Below are 22,796 nucleotides of genomic sequence, written 5' to 3' on the forward strand. Positions count from 1 at the left end.
TCTTCCAGAAATTCCATTTTGGCAAAATTTTATTTCAATTTTCAGTTTGATAAGAAGTTCAAATTTCCTATCACTTCAGGAATTAATTTCGGTATTCAGATCAATCACAGAAATTCTATAGAAAAATTCAAAAATTACAAAAACGACTTTTATTAAATTATAAATTACAAAAACGACTTTTATTAAATTATAATTAAATAAATGGATAACTGGGGAGCAGTTTTAGTATCATTTGGAGTGTTAATTGGTATTGGTCTTCTATGCGTGTGTATTGTACTTACTTGTGAACATTGTGAAAGGTCATCGTATGAACCTAGCAGAAGAAGATACTCATCATCTTCATCAGGAATTTCTGTAGAAACTGCAGCACAGATTTTAGCAGTGCAGCATTATCAAAAACAGCAAGCTAAAGATATTATAATGATGACAAAGGAATTAATTGATCTTCAAGATACTTTAAACTCCAAAGAGTTACAAGCTGTATTGAATGTTCTGTTTGTTTTAATACAGCATTTAGAAGAGTTACAAAGAACTGTGGATGGACTTAGACTTCTTGATGCAGTTAGAAATTTTTTGGTTGAAATTCACCAAGAAGTGAAGAAAGCATTAAGTGTAAGGAGAAGGATAAGCGTTGCAATTATTGAAAGAAATGGAAACCAAATTAGAGGTATTTTGGCCCAAATCGAAGCATAAAATTTTAGGAATAAAAAAGTCGTATTTTTTTGAAAACGGATTATAACATTAAAAATCGATTATTTTTGGTAATTTTCATCTATCAAATGATAATATTTGAGTATGAAAATAAATGCATTAAATTGACAAGATTTTTTGCTAATCACTCCAAATCAATTGATTCTACGAATATAGATCAAAGATCATACGTCGTTAATGTTATATACGAAAACGATAAAAACAGTTTGACAGAAAAGTGACAACTTTACGTGTCAAAAATATAAAAAGTGATATTTTATTCATCATTATCTTCTTCATAATTTATTTCATATTCTTCTTCATATCCACCTTCATATTCTTCACTTTGTCCCTCCTTCTCTTTTTTACCATCTTTATTATCAATAAGAAAATAATTTGAATAAGTTTCAATATAGATTGATCAATTTATGAATGGGAATCCAAAATTAGAACAGCCGAATTGGTATATTGATAACAAATGATATTATGTTATTAATAAGGTATAAATGTTTTGAATGTAATTCAAATTAATTTTGAATATGAAATTGAATAAGATTGAAAAATTAAATATATAGAATTTTGAATGAGTTTCCGTTGAAATGAATGTTATGGAAATGTAGAAAATATTAGCCTTTGGATGAATTGGAGGGTGAGAGATATTATTTCATACAATACTACTCTCACCCTCCAATTCCCAGCCAAAATGGCTAAAAATTGCCCGCAATGTGAACAATTGCGGGCAATTTTTAGCCATTTTGGCTTGGAACTAGAGCCTGCGAGGTACATGGATAGTATCAGTACCTCACAGGCTCTAGTTCTCTATATGGCGCCGAGAAATTTTGGTGAAATGTGGTCGCATTTCACCAAAATTTTTTCGGCGCCATAGGATGAATTGGAGGGTGAGAGATATTATTTCATACAATACTACTCTCACCCTCCAATTCCCAGCCAAAATGGCTAAAAATTGCCCGCAATGTGAACAATTGCGGGCAATTTTTAGCCATTTTGGCTTGGAACTAGAGCCTGCGAGGTACATGGATAGTATCAGTACCTCACAGGCTCTAGTTCTCTATATGGCGCCGAGAAATTTTGGTGAAATGTGGTCGCATTTCACCAAAATTTTTTCGGCGCCATAGGATGAATTGGAGGGTGAGAGATATTATTTCATACAATACTACTCTCACCCTCAATTTTAATTACTTAAACTCATTCTATTTTTTTGACATGTAAATGTCACTTTTACTGAGATCTGACACAATGTCAGATCTCTTTTTTTCGTATATAAGAGTTAATGATCGTATTTTTTGTTTTCGAAAAGGTACTTTTAATGAGCCAAAGATTGAAAAATTTTAATTTTTCTGGTTTCTAGCAAGAATCAATATAGAGTTCATATTCAAAAAGTGAAGCTACTATGACGTGGAAAAAATATCAAAGTTCTCCACTTAAATTCTATAAATAATTTATTGTTAACAAGATTATCATTAAACAATAAATATCTTATATAGAAACACTAATATTTTGCACCATATGATCTAAGAACTTCGGCTGTTTCTTTACTTTTATTACGTTCTGCATAATGAAGAGCAGTTTCTCCATATATATCTTTTTCATCGATATTTGCACCATGTGATATAAGAAGTCCGGCTATTTCTTTAAAATTATTACATGCTGCACAATGAAGAGTAGTTTCTCCATATATATCTTTTTCATCGATATTTGCACCATGTGATATAAGAAGTTCGGCTGTTTCTTTAAAATTATTACTTGCTGCACAATGAAGAGCAGTCTTTTCATCTATATCTTTTTCATTGATATTTATACCATGCGAAATAAGGAGTTCGGTTGTTTCTTTACTGTTATTTAATGCTGCATAATGAAGAGCGGTTTTTCCATATTTCTCTTTTTCATTGATATTTATACCATGCGAAATAAGGAGTTCGGTTGTTTCTTTACTGTTATTTAATGCTGCAATATGAAGAGCGGTTTTTCTATCATTATCTTTTTCATTGATATTTATACCATGCGAAATAAGGAGTTCGGCTGTTTCTTTACTGTTATTTTCTGCTGCAATATGAAGAGCAGTTTTTCCATATTTATCTTTTTCATTGACGTTTATATTATGTGAAAGGAAGTATTCGTGTAAGGATGGAATATTGTACCACGTTGAATTAATAAAGCATTTGTTAAAATCATTAGTTTGATCGAAATAAACTAAAAATGATTCAAGATTATTATACATCCCGCAATAATCTAAATCGATCTCTAAATCGTATTCGTTCATCAAGAATGTAACAAAATCAATGTTGTGTGAAATAATTGCATATTGCATGCATTCATCATCTGGTTTATGATATTTCAAGCATTCACTCATGATCTCCTGATTTCCACCTAAAAATGAAAATCTAAGACATGTTTTAGTTATTTCTGAGCTGAATTTCGTTCTTAATAACTTGAAACAATCAACTGCACCGTGGTAACAGCATAATTCAAGTAATGAATATTCACTATTATATGGATATAAACTGCTTTTTAGTCTTTGATCTTTATCGAATCCATCTCTTTCTGTGAATGAAATGAATGATTCTAAGTCATTATACATAATTGCTCTGTAAATTGTATTTTCTTTATGAATTTGGAGGTTTTCTGATTTAATTTTTTCGAAATCATCAGATTTGTTTAATTTAATTCCATGTTCTTTATAAAATAAGTATCCCACAGTTAATGGAACTCTAATTTCCTCGTTTACTTGATAATTATCATATATGAGTTTGGCGAGAGATAAATAAGCTTTTGTATAACGATTATTATACGGAATGATACGTAAAATGTCACTTACAATAATATAAAGAAGACGTTTCTTTGAATCAATCAATTCTGTTTTGATCATTTTGTATATCTTGTTCATTTCTTCTTCATTTTCAGTTTTCAGCTTATAAAATGCATTATATGAATCGATGTAGCATTTATATATACTTCTCAATTCACTGTATTTACTTTGGTGAATATCTTGATCAGACATGAAAAATTTTAAAATAGTTTAGTCGGTTTTTGCATTTTTAAAATGTTAGTCACCTTTCTCCTTCCAAAGTGAAAAAAAATTGTTTAAAATATAAAAAGAATTTTTATTGGCATAGGCGACAAACAAGGATTTATAAATAAATAATGGGGCTTTGAGTATTGATCTGAATTGAATCAGATAATTAGCCGTAAAAAATCTTCTAATAACGATTTCTCATGCATGAAAGATGGCTATGAGTGGCGTTAATGAGGGCGTTTGATAATTGGAGTTGGACATAAAATTTGGAGATCTTAATTTTTGAGAATTTTGGTGCGATCTTACTGGTACAAGCAAGAGTATGGAAGGAGATTGAACTGAGAAAAAAACTAGAGCATGCAAAAGAATCATGCTACAGCTTAGTTGAATGTCATTTATGCAAATAAAAATATCTTTTTCAAATTTCAAACAAATTTTTGCCACTTTTTGAAAGAAGATAAGGTAACAAACATTTTAAAATGCAAAACCTAGACTTAACCTATGCCGAAATGTGAGCTCACCGTTACGGTTTTTTCTTTTTTTTGGGGCTCGCAAGCTCGCCCCCAAAGAAAAAACCGTAACGGTGACTAACATTTAGGAAAAATTTTCGACCAAATTTTTATAACCAGCATTATAATTTTTTTTAAAGACACATTTCACTGTATTTATTTGGGTGAGTGTCTTGGTCGGACATTAATAATTTTTTTATAAGGACACATTGATGGAAAATTTTTATCTGTGGAAAATTTTTATATGTTTGTATATATGAAATAACACAAGCATATCTTGTTATTTTAAATTCTATTGAGATGAATAAAGTTTGGTGATCTATAGTGTGAAGTCACAAACTTACAACATTTCTATATGATAAAAAATCAAATTTGATTTAATATAATTTCGAGCCTCAGGTGGCTATGCTTGCTCTTCAGGCAAGAATGCCACCTTCGGCAAAAAATATATAAATTGATTACATGATATGAATTCATTCAAACTCTCTTAAGTTTATGGCTTTCCGGAAAGCCACATTTGATGAATTCCGATTCTCAATGTAATTCAATAACCAAACAATAAGTTTTTCTGTGAATAAATAATCAATTATTTGAAAAATTGAATTTTTTCTTATTTGGTTGGCGCTTTGCGCTAACCAAATAGCGAATAATACTAATATATGTTTACTTAAAATATGAATAAAATTGAATTTAATAAAATAACAAACAAAAGAAGTTTATTCAGGTTCATTAGACAACAAATCAAGCAAAGTGTTGATATTATCTGTTTCTTCCATATCATCTAATATATCTATGACATCATCCTTAATTTCGTTAAGAGCAGTCATGATTCCAACGTCGTAAAGTAAATTTCCTCGAATCCGGCTTTCAATCTTTAACAAAAAGCGAACATATATATCCACGGAATCTTTATCCGAGGAAGATGATATTTGTTCTGGCAATTCCGAAATAACTTTTGAAAAATCAACTTCAGGCATTTCAGAAAGCTCCAAATGCAGCATAACTTCAATGAAATACTCATAAAAAGCATTTTTCGCTTGGAAAGGAAGTTCATCCAAAATGGAAAATGAGTTTATTATCACTTCCTTATGGTTATATTCACGAATTGTTGTGGGGAAGTGGCTAACAAGCATTTCTAGACCGTAATAAGCTTGTCTAAGTGTGTTTTCATCATGATGTTGCTGAATAATTTCAACAATCAGGTTTCCAACATTTGCTGGGCGGAGAAACTTACTGTTGAACGCTTCTGGGACATTTTTGAGCAAAACTGAAATGACTTTTAAGCAAACAATTGGACATTCTTCGCATGAAATTTTAATCCAATTTGAAATTCGTTTTGGTTCAACATTTGACTTGTCTATGTAGCCTTTAATAATTAACTGATAAAGAATATTACCTGTATAATATGTTTCATACCCTAATTTCAGATCCAACCAAATTCTTAGCGCATTATGTATTTCATTAATGACAATTTGTATGTCATTTGCAATGGCAATGTAATGCGCAATAAATGTCTGTAAGTATTGTGCATGTTCGAAGTCATAAGATTGAAGATATCTTTGAACAACTGTTTTCGCGATTTCTGGACCTATTAAGTATCCATAAACAGGATTTATTAGTATGTTAATGTATGAAATTATAATTTGCGTTTCTACACTGTTTATTGAACTTAATTTTTGATTTTGAGGTCTTCTTAATGAAAAAAATGCTCTGTGAGCATTTGTAATGAAATACTGAGACACATTAAGATAGTTTCCTGCCAGTAAATCACTGATATACGATGAATGACTTCGAGTTATGTCAACTGCAATGGAAAAGCATGCTTGAGTAAGTTCTTTGTTAACAGATTTACGCTCCATGAGTTCTGTAAGCAGGAAATTGATCAAATTAGGGATTTCAAACTCTTGAAATTCAGGTAAATTTGGTAAAACATGATTTGCGATAATTTGATGTATATTACAAAGATAATCTTTAGCCGGATTTTCATATTCTGGATCTTTTAAATCAGTATCATGAAGAGCATCAATAAATCGACAAATTTGCGAAAAATTTTCAGGATCTTCCCAATATGAATCGATTTCTGGCTCATTTTGCATCTTAATATAATTGCCTAATTCGTTTCCTTCGTTAAATTCTTTAATATAATCATCTTCTTTATATGAATCAATCATTTTGTCACTTTTTGATTTTTTCCAAACAATTTTTCACTGATTTGATGTGCCTTATTCACTTATTTCCAAAACCTTCGATAGTTTTATGATTTTTATGTGATTTAAATATAATGTCAATAAGAATTCACTTCCAGATGCATATGTATTTGATTTTTTTTGATTGGTTAGAAAAATCATACAAATATATAATCGTCAGCTCCTACGACTGAGCTTGGAACTTCCAGATGAACCATGTATTTTTCCTCTATCGTGCTATGTGTTATCCTTGCAAACATATATTTTGTATTTTTGTTTATATTGGAGATGAATCATCGAGAAATATTTATACATAAGCAGGCAATGATTTTTATATATTATATTAGAAAATAATGGCATATTCTGGATTTTGGAATTTTAAAAAACCCGCAACGAATTATGACGAACCACAATTCAGGGCTTATATGCACTAAGCTATTGCATTATCATATTTCCAGAGCTTCCGTGTAAAAATCAAATCAACAAAATTTTAAATAGCTTTTTATCGTTTTTTTTCCTTGATAAAAAAGAAATGAGTACTTTTTCGCCAGATGTGGTCAACACATTTGACGATTATGATACTCAGGCTGATGGTGCACCACCTGATATACTCAGGGCTGAAACCGCAGAGAAATCTTACTTCGATTTGAAGCAAGAATTAATTGTTTCTGATCATAAGACTCTCAGAGACATCGCTGCTTCTACGATTCAGAATCAATGGCGAATATGGAAAGTTCATCAGCATTTTCGAAAGTTTCTTTTCAATTTTAGAAAATTAAGACTAAAAAGAGAGCGTCCAATCTTCAATTTACTCCTTTTAAACTCATATGTAGGTGGAGAAAAACGCAGACAATACTATGAAGAGACAAACGAGAACAAAATCACGTGGAGAGATCTTTATATCAGTGTTAAAAAGTCATCTTTCGAACTTTTCACAGCAACAAACTTAATGTTCATTCCTTCAACGGAAAACGACCAAATACTGATAAAATTCACAAGGCAATGCGCTAAACCATTACTTTCAAAAGTATTTACTGAGTGGAGGATCCTTAAACAGCGAAGCAAATACGAGAAAAAGATAACTAGATACGATTCTCTTTGCGTCCGTAAGTTCGGTTCTTTATATACTACATTCGAAGTTTGGTACAAATATACGTTATTAAAGAAGAAGCAATATACAACTTCGAATTTCCCGCAGTGGGAAAATATCATCAAGAGAAAGAAGAATCGAGCTCAAGTTTACGAAGATGCCCTTCAAATTTTCAAAAAAACATTAAAAAGAAGAGTAATTACATCATTATCCAACAAAATGGTTAACAGACGCATCCAAGACGATATAGTTAAGGAAGCCGATGTATTTAGAGACAGACAAATCCTTAAACTCGGAAATGCAGCTTGGACAAAATTTATGGACCAGAAGAAGTCGAAAATGAGGCTTGAAAGAAGTGTAATTTTTAATTGGTGGACATTAGTACAAAGCAAGAAGTATAATAAGATGCTTTTCAAGACTTTTGTCGATCGATCATCTTATCTCAAGAAAAGAACATCATTTAACGCATTGATGAAGAATGTCAAAATAGAAAAAGCGATAGAGATCAATGGCAACATGAAATTGGCAAATAACATGTCATTATCGTTATATTTAGCTTTTACTCTCTTGAAGAAGCCAGACAATGCCGCATTAGCTCTTTCCTTCCATGAATGGCGCAGATTTGTTCGCGGAAGACGTTTCTGGGTCCATTTTATTTTTGCAGATATCAGAGCTTCGCAATACGACCCATTAAAGAAGAAAGCGTTTGAGATTCTTCGCAAGGCCAAGCAGAGGACAATTATCAACCAATCCTTCAATTCAAAAGCCTTCCAAATGGAGTCGATGCAGATATACGAAACTGTCATGACAAAAAACGATCCAAGAGGCGAATTCTATTTATTATCATACGATAAAGAGATAGAGGATGAACTCGCACAGACAAAAACTCCTCTACAACAAGTAGAAGTCTTCACAAAAGCTTGGCAAAAAATGAAAAGTGATCCGTCACTTTTTAAGAGAATTATATTATTGTACAAAGCTAAGATGGAGTCACAGAAGAACACGGAGAGTATTCCTGAACGTACTAAACGGTTGTATATGACTTCCATGAACAATTTATCGATGATGGGATATTTAAGTGAAGAAAAATGGAGACAAATCATCAAATTACAGAATGAAAACCAAATTCGAATGTTCCGGAATAGACAGATGTTCATGCACAATGATAACATCATTATGTTGTCACATGACTCCCATAACGAAGCAAAAGAATTTGAAAAGAAATCAACTTTTTTCAAAACTTTACAAAAACCGTACAAAATTCAAGAAAATTTATTGAAAAAAGTTGAAGAAATTTTACCACTTTCCAGCATCAAACCTGCTGACAATGTTCCTGAATTCGTTCTTGTGCAAGGTGTCAGATCTGTTCCTTATTCATTTAAGTCACAACTCAAGCAAATAAGGAAACAAATCGCTGATGACAGATTGAAAATGTCTGCTGCAAATAAAAGTGACAAAAAACATCTGAAAATTCTGAACCAGCAGACATCGAACGAGGCAAGAAGGAGATCAACAGTTTCCAATATCCATAACGAGTCATTTAATACAAAGACGATAGAAAGTGAAGTGGAAATCCGACCACAAACCGGAATCAACCAAAGATTGAATGGAATCTTTCCTCCTTTGTACAAAAAAGGCACTCCTTCTTTGAATGTACAGCTCGTTAAGTTCTCCAACGATTTCGAATACAATGTTGAAGAGAAAGGAGACTCCGATGATGAAAACATTCCTTTGAACGCTTTGGAAATGTCTCAAGCAGCCAAAGAAATGTTAAGTGAAGCGAGATTCCAGCAATCAATGGTTTTCGGATCAAGTTTCGCGAGTTTGTTGTCTTCCAGTGCAAAAATTTCGAGATTTTCTTTTCAAAATTTGCCTCCTTTCGAAGACAAAGATGAATACAAAGAAGAACAAACAATTGACGAGGAAATCGACGAAGAAAGTGATGATTTACTTGGTTTGTCACAAAGAACAGGACGTCAAACAGGTCGTAAGTCTTCTTTGAAGGAAGAAGTCGAAGAAAACAATGAGGAAGAAGAATTCCAAACAATGAAAACTCTTTCGGAATTGGATGACCCTGAAGACACAATGAAAACAAAAAAATACCAAGATTTCCTCTCAATTTTGTTTGGCAAAACCGTTTCTGCCAACCAATTCATGAAATTAAACACATTGAGAAAGAGAATCAAAGATGAAATAACTTCTAGAAGGGCAAACGCAGCAATTGGACTCGATACTGTTGGAAATTCTTTCGGAATTACAAATGTTTTGGGTGAATACAGATACAAAAAGAAAAAATTGAAAAAATCTAAAGCAAAAAGTGACAGAAAATCAAAAAGTAACAAAGTCTCAGATGAAGAAAAAGAAGGCGAAGAGTATGAAGTCAAGTATAATTCAAGGAAATTCATGACTAAGAAAGGAAAAGATGGTTTGAGTTCAGAAGAACAAAGTGATTATTCCGATGACGAAAACGATTCAAACAACGAGGAAATCAACGAAGATCGTGATGATTTGATGAATGAAAAGAAAGACATTGAAGAGGCACTGAGTGACAATGACGAGAACCTCAATGATGTCGACATCGACGCAGCCGAAGAAGAAAAAAATTCAGAAAAAGAAAGCGATTCTGGTTACGAATACGATGAATACGAATACCAGTACGACTATGATTACGAGTATTCAGAAGAAGAAGTTGATGGTGAGAAGAAAAGAGTTAAGAAGAAAGTTAAAAAGAATAAGAGAAAAGTTAAAATTTCTCATGGTAAAAATTCAATGAAATTTTCTGACACAAAAAGTGCCACAAAAAGTGAAAGTCAATCCAGTTCTATCACTCATCCTTCTTCAAATGTTAATGAAGGAACAACGAAGCGCATCAGGAAGAAGAAGTTGAAAGACCACGCGTTGAAAGAAGTCAATAAAATTGTTTTCAAAATGCTCGAAAATTCAATTCTCGAAAGATTCGGAACAGAAGAAGGTCCTTTGGTCGAAGTTGATCCTAACTACGTCCCAGAACTCGATCTCCCTGAGAAGAAGATTGACGATGCTCCTGTTTTCGTAACAACAAACATCACGAAGCCGAAAGTCCAAAAGAAACATGAAATATTCAAAGCGAAAACATTTAAGAAACCAGCGAGAATTGTTATTCCTGACAGAAAAGAGATGGACCAAACTGTTTATAACGCTATCCTTGAAGGCGACAAATTCACAACAGTCACTTATAACAACGGAACAAATACTGTTTCTAAAAGACCAACTACAACAGTTGATTCCAATCGTTTTATGGCGAATCATCATTATCAACCTGTTTACAGATTTTCTGCTGGTTTCCAGAACAGAGGATTGCACTTTGAAGATGAAGAAAAAGTCGTTTCATTCGGAGGAGGCGATAAAAGACACATTAGTTCAAACAATGTCGGTTTCATGCAAGTCAGAATCAATAACATGAAAAGAAAAGGTCTGACAAAACCGATAACCGCTTCACCTCAACCGAAAACGATTCCTGAACTTCGTGCAACGTCAAGTCAATCTAATTCTCGTCAGAACAAGACCGTTAAAGACGACGGACTTCAGATTTTGGAGAGAAAGACAATGACTTTCGTCCAAACTTTGAGTTCTTACACAAATGACCATGAATTCAATCTTTTTGTCAGAAACGTGACAGTTTTGCCAAAAATGATGAAACCTGTTATTGATCCGAACATATCTGTACAATTTGATTCAGTCATGGCTTCATATTGTGGCTGCAAACCAATGGATAACAATTCTTTGGAGATGTTCAAAACTGTTGACCAAGCAACAGCTTTATCAGAGTTTGTTCAAAAACTAATTATTCTTTTGACAACAAAAAAGGCTTCTCCACAAGATTGTAGTCGTGCATCAATAAAGCTGTTTAAGACACAGCCACAACACATTTTGATTCTCCAAAGATGTGTGAATTTGGAGGCAAATGATAGAAAACAAGGCCAAGAAAGAATGAAGAGAATGAGGAATGAAAACAGCACACAAAACAACGGCCAATGGATCATGAAACAGAGAAAGACAGTTACATTCGCTGATGTAGGTTGGGTTCGATCTTTCGAGTATAGATTTGTTAGTTTGCAATTCGGAGATGATAACTCTGCAATCATTGCTCCAATTGATCAGATGATTGAAACAAGAGGAACAGGAACTCCACCTTCTTCAAGACCTCCTTCAATTATTAACAAGAAACCACAGAAAGAAGATAAACAGAAGACACAACAAAATGTCAAAGAAATCTTGCAGAAATTCAGTGAATGTAAAAATGACAAAGAAATGGAAAGTGTTCTTGGAAACTTCGATTTGGATGAACTTGTTTCTGTCGCTCGTTACATCGCTTCAGATGAAGAAATGGAATCTTTATTATCAAAATAATCATTTTTATTTATTTTTTATTATTGTTTTTTTGTTTATATTTTTTATAGAATTAAAATCTTTTTATGTTTGTTTTTTATGTAATTTACATCTATGTTTTTTTATTAGTATTCAATTCAGATGCCTCGATATTTAGATCATTAATGAATCAACTGTTTTTGTGATATGCTTGGAAACTGACCAAAGATTGATTGAAATTAAGAGTTTTCGATTTTTGAGCATTTTTTGACAAGCATGATTGAAATTGTAAGGCGGGAAAACAATTTCATGATAATTTTGACATTGATTTCCCATATAGAAGCAAAGTCAACCATTTCAATAACGATGGTTACTTTGGACAATTTCATTTTGTTAATCCATACTATATATGTTAAGTTTGAAGAGATATTAGATAGTCTTTTACATTACCAAATGCAACCAAGAGGGGCGTTTCTCCATTTATATTCATTGTTTCTTTATTAGCTCCAGCAGAGATTAGACATTGAACTATTTCAAGATGGCCATATTTTGAAGCACATATAAGTGGAGTGTTTCCCGAATTATCTTTTGTTTCTTTATCAGCTCCAACAGAAATAAAATACTGAATAACTGCTCAACGATTATTATAGGCTGCATAAATGAGTGAAGTAGATTCATTCTTTGCTTTAATATTGGCTCCAACAGAGATTAAGTATTTACCAAATTCAAGATTACCATAGCTAGCTGCAAAAATGAGAGGAGTCTATCCATAATTATTTGTTTAGGATATCTTCTATCCTAAAAATATAAAACAAATTACCATCATTAATATAATTGGTGATATGGGCCATCATGTATTCAAAATCCACAAAAATTTCCTGATACATTGATTAAAAATAAAAAATTAAGGCTAAAAATTACAACATATTATTCCAAATTTTAAGGGTGCACTTACCACTTTCTGACATTCGCTCAAAAATCGGAATACAGGTGAGAAGAATATTAGAAAATAAAACCTTAAACAGGCAATTTGAGAGTGTGTCAGAAAATGGTAAGTGCACACTTAATATTTACAATATCAGAGAAACAAAAACAAAAATTTGCTTTATAGAGAAGTTTCCATTGTTGTTGGAAGCAATGAATATTCGATTATATTATATTACATTAACTAAACTTTATCATTTCTAAAACTATTTATAGTATTTTCATAGTTGAATCTAAATTTAATTCATTTTTATTGTTTATAATATCATAGAAATAAAAACAGAAATTTGAGTGATAGAGAAGTGTCCATAGTTGTTCGCAATAACACTTCTGCAGTCGGAAACACAGTCTTCTTTCAATGAGATAGATTTGACACCTTTAGAGAGGAAAAGACTTTTAAGTTCGTTAGGAATGCTGAATGTGCCACACTTTTCAAGATTAGGACAGTCGCTGAATGCATCAGTGCCGATGTTCTCGATGCTAGGTGAACTAACAAAAATGAAGTTAAGGTTCTTGCAGCCCATGAATGCACCCGAGCCAATAGTGTTGATGTAGTTGCCGTTGAACAGGACACGAACAAGCTTATCACACTTGAAGAATGATTTAGGATTGATGTATTTCATCATCATAGGAACAACAAATGTTCGGATGTCGCTCGATGGAAGGAATGTGTAAAGCTTGGTCTGGTCGAATGTCATAAGAGCACCGTTACCAAATAGAAGTTTCCCTTCGTCCGGGAACAGTGTGATCTTCTTAAGAAGTGGACACCCAACAAAACAACCACTGCGAACTTCTGATAAGCTGCTGTTAACTGAGATGCTGAACTTAGAAAGAAGTTCATTGTTGGAAAAACAGAACTCTGAGATGACACTGATCGACTTAGGAAGCAGGATTTCGTCGATGTTGCAGCTCTCAAATGCACGCTGGCCAATCAGTTCGACACCTTCACTAAGTGTGACACTAGACAAGTCGGGTGATGACAAACAGCAACCATCAGGAATAGAACGGCATGAGGTAGAAAATGATGTCAACGATGTCTCTTCGAATGCTGAGATATCGATAGAGGTAACGGTGGATGGAAGAATGGCGGTGCGTAAGGAACTCTGGTAAAATGATTTGGTACCAATGCTGACAAGTTGCGTGTTTTGGAGACCAATGTCGCGGATGGATTTGCATCCACAAAATGCATAGCTTCCGATGGTACGAATCGATGGAGGCAGGGTGAGAACACTAAGACTGTTGCATTTCTGGAAACAATTGGATGAGATAATACTCAACTTGCAGTCTTGTGGAAATGTGACACTAATAAGAGATTTACAGTTGAGGAATGCGTTTTGTTTGATAGATTTGAGACCGGATGGAAATGAAAACGATTGGATTGTTGATTCTTGAAATGCTGAGGATTCAACATCTAATGATGGATTGGTATCAAATGACATACTCTTCAGTTGTTTATTTTGGAATGCATATGCATTGATTTTGTTGCATGTAGATGGAACATGAAGATCTTTCTTGGAATCCGAACCAAAATATTCACTCAAAACTGTCTGCTGATTAATGATAAGCATACCATCACTGGAATAACAGTACGTATTCAATGATGTATTAATGACAAGATTTTTATTAGTATTTCCAAATGCACCTGGACCAATATAATTAACATTCGGAGGAATAAGTAGATATAGCATAGCTTGATTATATTGGAAAGCTCTCTCACCAATGTAAGTCAAAGAATTTGGTAAATTAATTTCTGATAAAGAAGGGCAATCAAGAAAAGCACCGGTTTCGAGCTTAGTAATATTTTCTGTAAGTACAACTTTTTTAAGCTGTTTACAACTTTGAAAACATGCAAAAGGAATTGAGGTCATTTTACTATTACAAATAAATTGAGTGAGACCGGCACCGAAAAAGTGATTTCATCATGAAGAGTAATTGAAGGTAAAGGAGAAAACTCACATGCAGATTCACCTAGCTTTGTCACAAATGAAGGAACAACATATCCTGCAGTTAATACGGAAGATCTTCGAACTAATGTTGAGTTGTTGTCACCTGTGAATATGGAGGTTCCATCTGTTCTGAAGATTTTGTTTAATGGATGAATTTCAAATCGTGTAATCGGCGAATAGGAAAAGGCTGATCCAGAAATTGTTGTTACATTTTGAGGTATATAAAAATATGTGAGTTTAGCCTGTGCAAAAGAACGAATTCCAATAACTCTTAATTATAGATCCGTATTTTTCCCAAGTGAGCGGGGTATCTCCAATCCCAGCCCTATCGTCCTCCCAGTGTCAGTTTTCAATAGAAAATCCAAATTTTTTTTGAAAATAAAAATTTCGAGAAATTTTTCTGATTTTTTTCTTTGATTTCAATAATTCAAAATAAATTTGGGAGTAAAAAGACACTATTTAATGAAATTCATATGAGTGAATGTGGATAAATACTCTCAAAACATACAATTTATCTATTTTTTCTTTATATTATCAACTAATTAGTGATAATTTCTTTTGAATCAGATTTTTTTCATTAAAAACATAATATATAACACAACAATGATGCACACATACGTATCTACACATCAAAATATAAAGCTTGTTTTGGTCTGGGCATCCCAACCCAAAATTCTTAAAAAATTGAATAAAATTGAATACTTGGGGCTGGGATACCCATCCCAAAACCGAATTGAATTTTTTGAATTAAAGAATATATTTATGTATTTATAATATACATGTGATGTCTATAAAAAATACTAAATTCTAAAAAAAAATTCAATTTATTCAAAACGTATACTAAGTGATCACTTCATTAGTAGGATCAGCAATCCTACTAAATGGTGAGAACGCCACTAACTAAAAAGGGAGTCCTTGGAGCTCTTGATCTCTTGTCAGTAGAGTTCATAATGAGGCATGGCATCTACTGATTAGAGATCAGAGCAATCCTACCTTACCTTCAGGAGCTACAAAGCTCCTAATCGTTACGAGAGGGAGCCTTGGAGCTCCTGAAGCTCATCAGCAGAGGCTATTTACCATTTGGGCCTCTTCTGATGAAAGATGCGAAACACGTCTACGAACCAGGAGCTTCAAAGCTTCTAATCCTTACTAAAGGGAGCTTTGGAGCTCCTGAGTCTCCATCAACAGAGTCCAGATGGTAAATGTCCTTTTCTGATGAAAGATGCGAAAACACATCTCCGAACCAGGAGCTCCAAAGCTCCTAATCCTTACGAAAGGGAGCTTTGGAGCTCCTGAAACTCCTTTTACTATAAAATAGGACAGTTTTCTTCTGAGGTTCTCATCAAATCTAAGACTTCAGAAGAAAGCTGTCCTATCAATGTATACTTACACTCTCATGGACTACAAGTGTACAATTTTAAGGCAGAGATTATCCGAGGCCTCTCATCAAATGAGGGACCTCGGATAATCTCTACCTTAAGTAGTCAAATAACTTTTCTCACTATTTAGGAACAAAAGAACAAGAGTTGGAGTACTTTAAGGCAAGATTCTTCCGAAATCTCTCATCGAATGAGAGACTTCGGAAGGACCTTGCCAAATCCTTGAACTCCAATATCCTTGGAACTGAGCTAGACCAGGAGAAGTAGCATATATAGAGCACGATGGTATCTCGGAAATGCTTTATCGCCCCAAGCAAATATATTTAAGAAGTCTAACTCATATATACAAGAAGTCAGGCTGAATAGATATTGTGCATATGGTTTGCAGAACTCTCATGATATTTAAAATTCATGTTATCCCAAAAAAGGTGACACTTTGGGTGTATCGTCCATCCCAGGGATGCAAAAATCAGATCACCTTGGATCTATACTCTTAATTGCGAATTTTCAGAAATATCAACTCGAGATAATCGTGATGCAGCAGAAAATGGACCATGAAAATTTGATCGAAGCTCTAATAGACTATCAGGAAGCTGTATATAAGTTAAGCTGTTGCAAGTGTGAAAACATTGAGCTTCGAGATATAATAATTTTGGAGGAAGATTAACTGAGGTGAGTTTATAACAGTATGCAAAACAAAATTCAGGAATGGTTGTGATTTTCATACAGTTTGAAAAATCAATACTTTCAATCGAAGAGCCGTTGAATACATATGAAAAGATGGTCTGGAGTTGACTGTTTGGACCAAATGAGATGCTTTTGATGGTGGTCAAACAGTTTGCAAAAGAACTCTTCAGTGAACTAGATCCACCGCTGATAGTGACACATGAGGACAAAATAACATAATTGTCTGGAATTCGGTCTGGTGTTTTGATGAGTGTTGTGAAGTCGTCGTTAAATTCAACTCCATAATCATCAAATCGATTACAAAAAGAGAGTTTGAGAAGAAATAAAAGCATCAGATAGACTTAATGTAAAAAAATCATATCTTTCGTTTGAAACAATGAAAAGTAAATCATTTTTCGTTCATTTCTATCGGCGCGCACCGAAACACATGGACACATTTCAAAAAGCATTGTAGAATCTGATTTTATTTCTATATTTTATAAAATTAATATATGTTTGTATGAGAAATTCGTGTGATTCAATACTCAAAAAATAAATCTCGATAATTTTAACAAGGATATTATTATTGTCGTCTGGCGGTTTTAGACGACAATGTGAATTTTCGAATAATAGAGTTTTTAGCCAGATAAAGAGCTACTCCATATATCTTGCGTGTTTGCACACTATATACATAGATGGAATTGATGCTCTTCCTTTATTTAGGTACCAAAACATGCTTGTAAAATCTATTTTTTAGACGACAATGATAGTTTTGTCACTTTTCCGGACGACATTGATAATTTTGTCACTTTCCCCAGACGGCAATAAAAGATCCTCATTTTAACATATCTTTGTTCACATTTGTTAATACATTAGTATTAACTAATTAACATTTATATTATAATTATTAAACTATATATAGTATGTACGTTCTAATAACATTAAAATCACATATCCTGGCAATTATTTGGATAAAAACAAGGCAGAAATTTGAAACGAAGTTTCATATTTCTCAAGCTTGCATTCTGGGCACTTACATGTCCAGAATGCTAAAAGGCGCGTAACGCTGTCGCTAAATATCAAATTTATTATAATAATTATTTTATTATAAATCGATCTATTATAACACACTGGTACAATAAGCCAATTTATTTAACCTCTAAATCCAAAAAACTCAAATGAGATCACATTACAGTCTTGTCAATAGGATTGTTATAATTTCTTATAATTTAAGCTACATTCTTGTTCATTAAAATACATTTTTATAATTTGTTTCATTTTTACAATTCAAAAATCCAAATTTATTCAAAAAAATAAAAGTATAAAAAAATAAAATAAAAAGTTACTGTTCATTATATTCCCAGATGCAACACATGTGATCACCGCCTACAGAAACGAACTGATTCGATTTTGGATGATGAGCTATTGAAAATACCGTATTAACATGCGCAGCAATTGTAGTTTTGAGTTCTCCCTTCTTGTAATTCCATATACGTATAGTCTGATCCTTTGACCCTGAGAACAATAATGGAGTATCTGGAGAGAAACAAGCTGTAAGGGTATAATCTGTATGTCCTTTAAGCTCAGACTTAAGAGTTGCAACAACACGGAGCACCCATACCTTAACTGTCATGTCTTGTGAAACTGTAGCTATTGTCTCATCTAAAGGAGATACGGCGATGCCAAGCATATTTTCCTTATGGGCATCGAACGAAGTAGTGTTCTCGAATTCGGATGTATATATCGTAAATTTACCAGCACTTGATGCAACTGCATAATAAGAATCTTCTGGGGAAGTTGCAATTCCAACGATTGCGCTATCCTTGTCTTTCGGAGGAATTCGCTTCTTCTCTGTATAGTTTGCTGTATCCCATACGATAATTGATCCGTCGAAATTTCCCGAAATTAAAAGAGTTCCTTCACTGTTATACAGCAAAGATGAAATTTCGAGGGTTCCGCCTGTAAGTGTTTTCTTGATTGCTTTTTCTTGGATGTTAACTATATAAATATAAAATGGAGCGACAGATAAAGCGATGTAGTTTCCATCTGGAGAAAATGCAATTGCCCTACTGCTGCTGGCTGGCTTCTCCGGTGGAGGAAGGTCGATCTGGGTTACTAACTTACCAGCAGCTGAATCTAAAACGAATAAGCTAGTTCCGGCTGAAAATGCGATTTGTGTGCCTTGTTTATTGTATGCTACTGCGCAGATAATGTCATCGACCATAAAAGCACCTTTCAATGTAACGTTCAAGCCTGGGGTAGTATTCAAAAATTTTACTTCTGGATTGTAAGGCTTAATAGCAAGAGCATCTTGTGAGGCAGCTGCAGCATTGCCGGTTGCCTGTTGCGCTTGCTGATCATCTGCACCACGGTTTTGGCCACCTCCAGAATCTAATGATAACGTCGCACGATCGAGCTTTTGTTTCAAACTTTTGTATATATTTCGAAGAATTTCATGATCCTCCTGACATTGCTGCAGGTGGATAATGTATTGATCGCGCATTCTTTCGAGATCAAGATTCTCCTCCTTAATTTGATCAATGCTTGACCTAAAACGTGTAATCTTGGACAGCATTGAATCCGTGATTCCATTGTTCGGTAAGGAGATAGGAGTCTCTATCTTCGCGTATAATTGCTGCGCAGTCATTCAAATATTTTAAAAAAATCGTAAAGCTTTCAAAATTAGAACATTCATATTTTTTCATCCATTTGATTTCACTTCAGAAATATGATATTGAACAGAATTCGGATCTTTGTACAGATCATTACCATATAAAATCGACAAGCATATCATGTGATTTATTGATCTGCAGTGAGAAGATATATATTTGATCATATATAATTTGGGGCCTCAGGTGGCTTCGCTTGCCCTTCGGGCAAGCACGCCACCTTCGGCCAAATTAAATAATTTTTTGAAAAATTGAATTATTCACTATTTAGTTGGCGCAAAGCGCCAACCAAGTAATGAAGAATACGAATATATGTTTACTTAAAATATGATTAAAATTTCTGAACGAAAACTATCAAAAATAAGTCATAAAAATATAAAAATAAGAATCTAATTTATTGTAGAATAAATATCCGCAAAGTCTTCGTAACATCCTTAATATATATACTGTCTTAATTCTATCGGCGCTTCGCGCCGATAGAATTAATTGACAAGGCTGTCATGCACCAGTGTGTTATAACAGATCGATTTATAGTGAAATTTAATAAAATAATTATTAAATTAAATTTGATATTCAGAGACGGCGCTACGCGCCTTTTAGCATTCTGGGCACTTACGTGCCCAGAATGCAAGCTTAAGAAATTTGAAACTTCGTTTCAAATTTCTGCCTTGCAAATATGCAAAAAGAAAGTCAGTACAAAAAAATTTTTGAAATTGAGAATAAAAATAATATCGTGATTTTTTGTGATATATGGATTTTTAGAAGATTTTAGAGATTGAAGTCTCAATTTATAAAAATTGACAAAAAATGATCGTAAAATAATTGTTTTTGTTCAAATCCCTTTCATTTCGGGAAATTGAAGTTAAATATCAAAGAGATGGTCTATGCATATGTTAAATCAAATCATTAAAAAGTGTTTTGATGACTTTTTCTAACCGCAAATTGTTACTTTTTGATGTTTTAAAATTATTATATATCCTATATGCATTCAAGATGCAAATTAATATTAAAACTCCAAAATCGATTTTTGAGAGAATCAAATTTATCACATCTCATCGTTGTTCCGAATTAATATTTTATTTGTAATGTACATATTATCACAATTACATTCATCATATTAAAATTCAAAAATAATTTTTGAGTTTCAGATCTCCCTAATTTCCCATATAAATATATGTTTATTTTATTAAAAATAGAATGTCCAATTATTGATAAAAATCGATCCGCTTTTCTACCGGTCAAGCTGTATATATATAGAACCCATCCATGTAAACCTCGATGTCACTTTTGCGGCCTCACTCCGCTCGGCCGCAAAAGTGACATCGAGGTTTACATGATGGAAAAAACGTAAAAGTGACAAATGTGTCATCGAAGTGTTCGAGAATTTGAAAGATTACTGTATAGAACAGAGTTATTGACTGATACAGAAGACATAAAAGCAAATATAGTGGCAGTAGAATCTAAATTGACTGAATTGAGGAATTTAAATTTACTTACACCCAATCAAGAACTTGAATACACAAAAACCATATCAGATATTAATCAGAAAATAGCTCCAAAGACACCTATAAAGAAGAAGAAAGCCAAATCTATGATAAACAGTGAAGAAGTTTCAATAGCGGAAGAAAAAAAGAAACAAAATCAATTGACAGACGAATTTATGAAACTTACCGAAAAACTCAAAGATAAAGTTGTTGAAGTTGGAGCCGCATTAAAAGATGATCAAGATGTTGTTGAAAATGTTCAGAAATCTCTTGACAAGAATCTCTTAAACAGCGAAAATGTCCAAGGCGATTTAGATGATAGAATTAGCGAACAGATCGGTTGGAAAGCCTATAGATGGCTGGCTGAAGTTGTTATTGCTTATCTTCTTATAAGTTTCTTCTTTACATAAGTTTATCTTATCGGATTTACGTTTGTTTTGTTTATTTTTCTTTTATAAATAGTTTATCCCTTTGTTTATTACGAAATTATTGAGATCAATTTTTTTTATTTGACAAATTCAGTAGTTTCTTATGTGATATAATTTTGTTTCCCTTAATAAAGTGAATTTCATAAAATAAATGGAAAGAATTTTTTTTATGAAACAATTATTATTTTATAAACACTACGCATATTATAATACAAATAATTATTTTCTATAGCCGATTGGTTTCTTGCTCTTTTCATGAATTAACTTTAATTGCATTTCTTTTTCTTTGATTCTCTGTTCCAAATCAGCTTTTTGCTGAGCTAAAGCATCTTTCTGTTGTTTTAATGATGCCATCTTCTTTAAGTATGCTTTCTTCTCTCTTTCTCTTCTTTCAACTAATTCATCTTCTTTTTGTTTCAAATTTGCAATTGCAGCTCTAATTTCTTCATCTGTCTGTTGTGGCGCTACTTGTGCTTCGCCTGACATTGATTTCTGCTGTATGTTTACTTCACCTTTTAATCTTCTATTTTCTGCAAGAAGATCGTGCCTTCTTTCTTCAAGTAGCTTGATTTCTTTTTGTGCGGCTTGGAGTTGGCTTTTAAGCTTCATAACGTTTTGTTGTGCTTCAATAGTGTCATCACTAGAAGCATTCAGTTTTCTAAGCGCCTTTTCTTGACGTTTAGCTGTTTCTACCAATGCGGAGTTTTCTGATTCTAAGGCGGCAAGTTCTTTCTTTCTGACGGCAATTTTATCTTTAATTGTTCTTGCATCGTATTTCTTTTGGGTAGAAGCTGCTGCAGTATCACAGCAGTTCTCTATTAATGATAATTTTCCTAATAACATTTCTCCCATTGCAGCAAAATCTTGACTTGTTGTTAAATCTACAACTGGAAGATTGTTTTGTTGGATTTTCGCGCTGCTAAGAATGTTATCGAAAAGATCATTCATTAGACAAAGATTAGTTCTAAGCTCTGTATCAAGATCTGTAACGTCACTCATTAATAACGATTATTGTGTCACTTTTTGTATAAATAATGAGTAGCGAAATTGACGGTATCCTCAAGAATCTTGCTACAATTCCAGGAGTCACAGGATGGATGGTTCTTAAAATGAACGGTCTCCCATACAAAACTTCCTTGAGAGAAGCCGAATCCGTTCATTATGCTGGCCTTGTCAGTGAATTCGTCAAAAAGGCTAAGACAACACTTGAGAACAGCCTTCTTCCAGGAGCTATCAGCCAAATTCGCGTTAGATCTCACAAGAACGAAATTATTATCGTTCCAGATAACGACTTCATTTTAGTTGCAATTCAAGATGCCGCAATACCTGCTTAAGTAAACAGAATGCACTCAGTGTTTGTTTAACTTCTTCTTAAAAATAACGT

At 33.2% G+C, this 22,796-nt stretch overlaps 9 protein-coding genes across 9 annotated transcripts, besides 5 other annotated features; 4 read left to right on the forward strand and 5 right to left on the reverse strand.

Moving 5' to 3' along the window:
- Positions 1 to 201: 201 nt before the first annotated feature.
- Positions 202 to 693, forward strand: TVAGG3_0490920 (uncharacterized protein; the record flags this gene model as incomplete). Its single annotated transcript, XM_001318005.1, has 1 exon — positions 202 to 693. One exon carries the CDS (start codon positions 202 to 204, stop codon positions 691 to 693), a length of 492 nt encoding a protein of 163 aa, XP_001318040.1.
- Positions 694 to 888: 195 nt separating this feature from the next.
- Positions 889 to 951: a mobile genetic element.
- Positions 952 to 1,453: 502 nt separating this feature from the next.
- Positions 1,454 to 1,562: a mobile genetic element.
- Positions 1,563 to 1,703: 141 nt separating this feature from the next.
- Positions 1,704 to 1,812: a mobile genetic element.
- Positions 1,813 to 2,200: 388 nt separating this feature from the next.
- TVAGG3_0490960 (ankyrin repeat and SOCS box-containing protein 4 family) lies at positions 2,201 to 4,119 on the reverse strand (the record flags this gene model as incomplete). Its single annotated transcript, XM_001318006.1, has 1 exon — positions 2,201 to 3,709. One exon carries the CDS (start codon positions 3,707 to 3,709, stop codon positions 2,201 to 2,203), a length of 1,509 nt encoding a protein of 502 aa, XP_001318041.1.
- A 792-nt stretch (positions 4,120 to 4,911) lies between these two features.
- On the reverse strand, positions 4,912 to 6,462 carry TVAGG3_0490970 (uncharacterized protein; the record flags this gene model as incomplete). Its single annotated transcript, XM_001318007.1, has 1 exon — positions 4,950 to 6,404. The coding sequence occupies one exon, from the start codon at positions 6,402 to 6,404 to the stop codon at positions 4,950 to 4,952; it is 1,455 nt and encodes a 484-aa protein (XP_001318042.1).
- A 483-nt stretch (positions 6,463 to 6,945) lies between these two features.
- TVAGG3_0490980 (uncharacterized protein) lies at positions 6,946 to 12,754 on the forward strand (the record flags this gene model as incomplete). The annotated part of the gene is made up of 1 exon (XM_001318008.2): positions 6,952 to 11,898. One exon carries the CDS (start codon positions 6,952 to 6,954, stop codon positions 11,896 to 11,898), a length of 4,947 nt encoding a protein of 1,648 aa, XP_001318043.2.
- Positions 12,755 to 12,795: 41 nt separating this feature from the next.
- Positions 12,796 to 12,917: a mobile genetic element.
- Positions 12,918 to 13,097: 180 nt separating this feature from the next.
- Positions 13,098 to 14,708, reverse strand: TVAGG3_0491000 (structural constituent of cell wall; the record flags this gene model as incomplete). Its single annotated transcript, XM_001318009.2, has 1 exon — positions 13,098 to 14,708. The coding sequence occupies one exon, from the start codon at positions 14,706 to 14,708 to the stop codon at positions 13,098 to 13,100; it is 1,611 nt and encodes a 536-aa protein (XP_001318044.1).
- Positions 14,709 to 15,062: 354 nt separating this feature from the next.
- Positions 15,063 to 16,655: a mobile genetic element.
- Positions 16,656 to 18,119: 1,464 nt separating this feature from the next.
- Positions 18,120 to 19,478, reverse strand: TVAGG3_0491020 (WD repeat-containing protein family; the record flags this gene model as incomplete). Its single annotated transcript, XM_001318011.1, has 1 exon — positions 18,174 to 19,478. One exon carries the CDS (start codon positions 19,476 to 19,478, stop codon positions 18,174 to 18,176), a length of 1,305 nt encoding a protein of 434 aa, XP_001318046.1.
- A 1,382-nt stretch (positions 19,479 to 20,860) lies between these two features.
- TVAGG3_0491030 (uncharacterized protein) lies at positions 20,861 to 21,394 on the forward strand (the record flags this gene model as incomplete). Its single annotated transcript, XM_001318012.1, has 1 exon — positions 20,861 to 21,394. One exon carries the CDS (start codon positions 20,861 to 20,863, stop codon positions 21,392 to 21,394), a length of 534 nt encoding a protein of 177 aa, XP_001318047.1.
- Positions 21,395 to 21,631: 237 nt separating this feature from the next.
- TVAGG3_0491040 (uncharacterized protein) lies at positions 21,632 to 22,411 on the reverse strand (the record flags this gene model as incomplete). Its single annotated transcript, XM_001318013.1, has 1 exon — positions 21,632 to 22,411. The coding sequence occupies one exon, from the start codon at positions 22,409 to 22,411 to the stop codon at positions 21,632 to 21,634; it is 780 nt and encodes a 259-aa protein (XP_001318048.1).
- A 35-nt stretch (positions 22,412 to 22,446) lies between these two features.
- TVAGG3_0491050 (dynein intermediate chain binding) lies at positions 22,447 to 22,746 on the forward strand (the record flags this gene model as incomplete). Its single annotated transcript, XM_001318014.1, has 1 exon — positions 22,447 to 22,746. One exon carries the CDS (start codon positions 22,447 to 22,449, stop codon positions 22,744 to 22,746), a length of 300 nt encoding a protein of 99 aa, XP_001318049.1.
- Positions 22,747 to 22,796: the final 50 nt, after the last annotated feature.

This window comes from Trichomonas vaginalis, chromosome II, assembly GCF_026262505.1.
Source record: "Trichomonas vaginalis G3 chromosome II, whole genome shotgun sequence".
Taxonomy (NCBI): Eukaryota; Parabasalia; order Trichomonadida; family Trichomonadidae; genus Trichomonas; species Trichomonas vaginalis.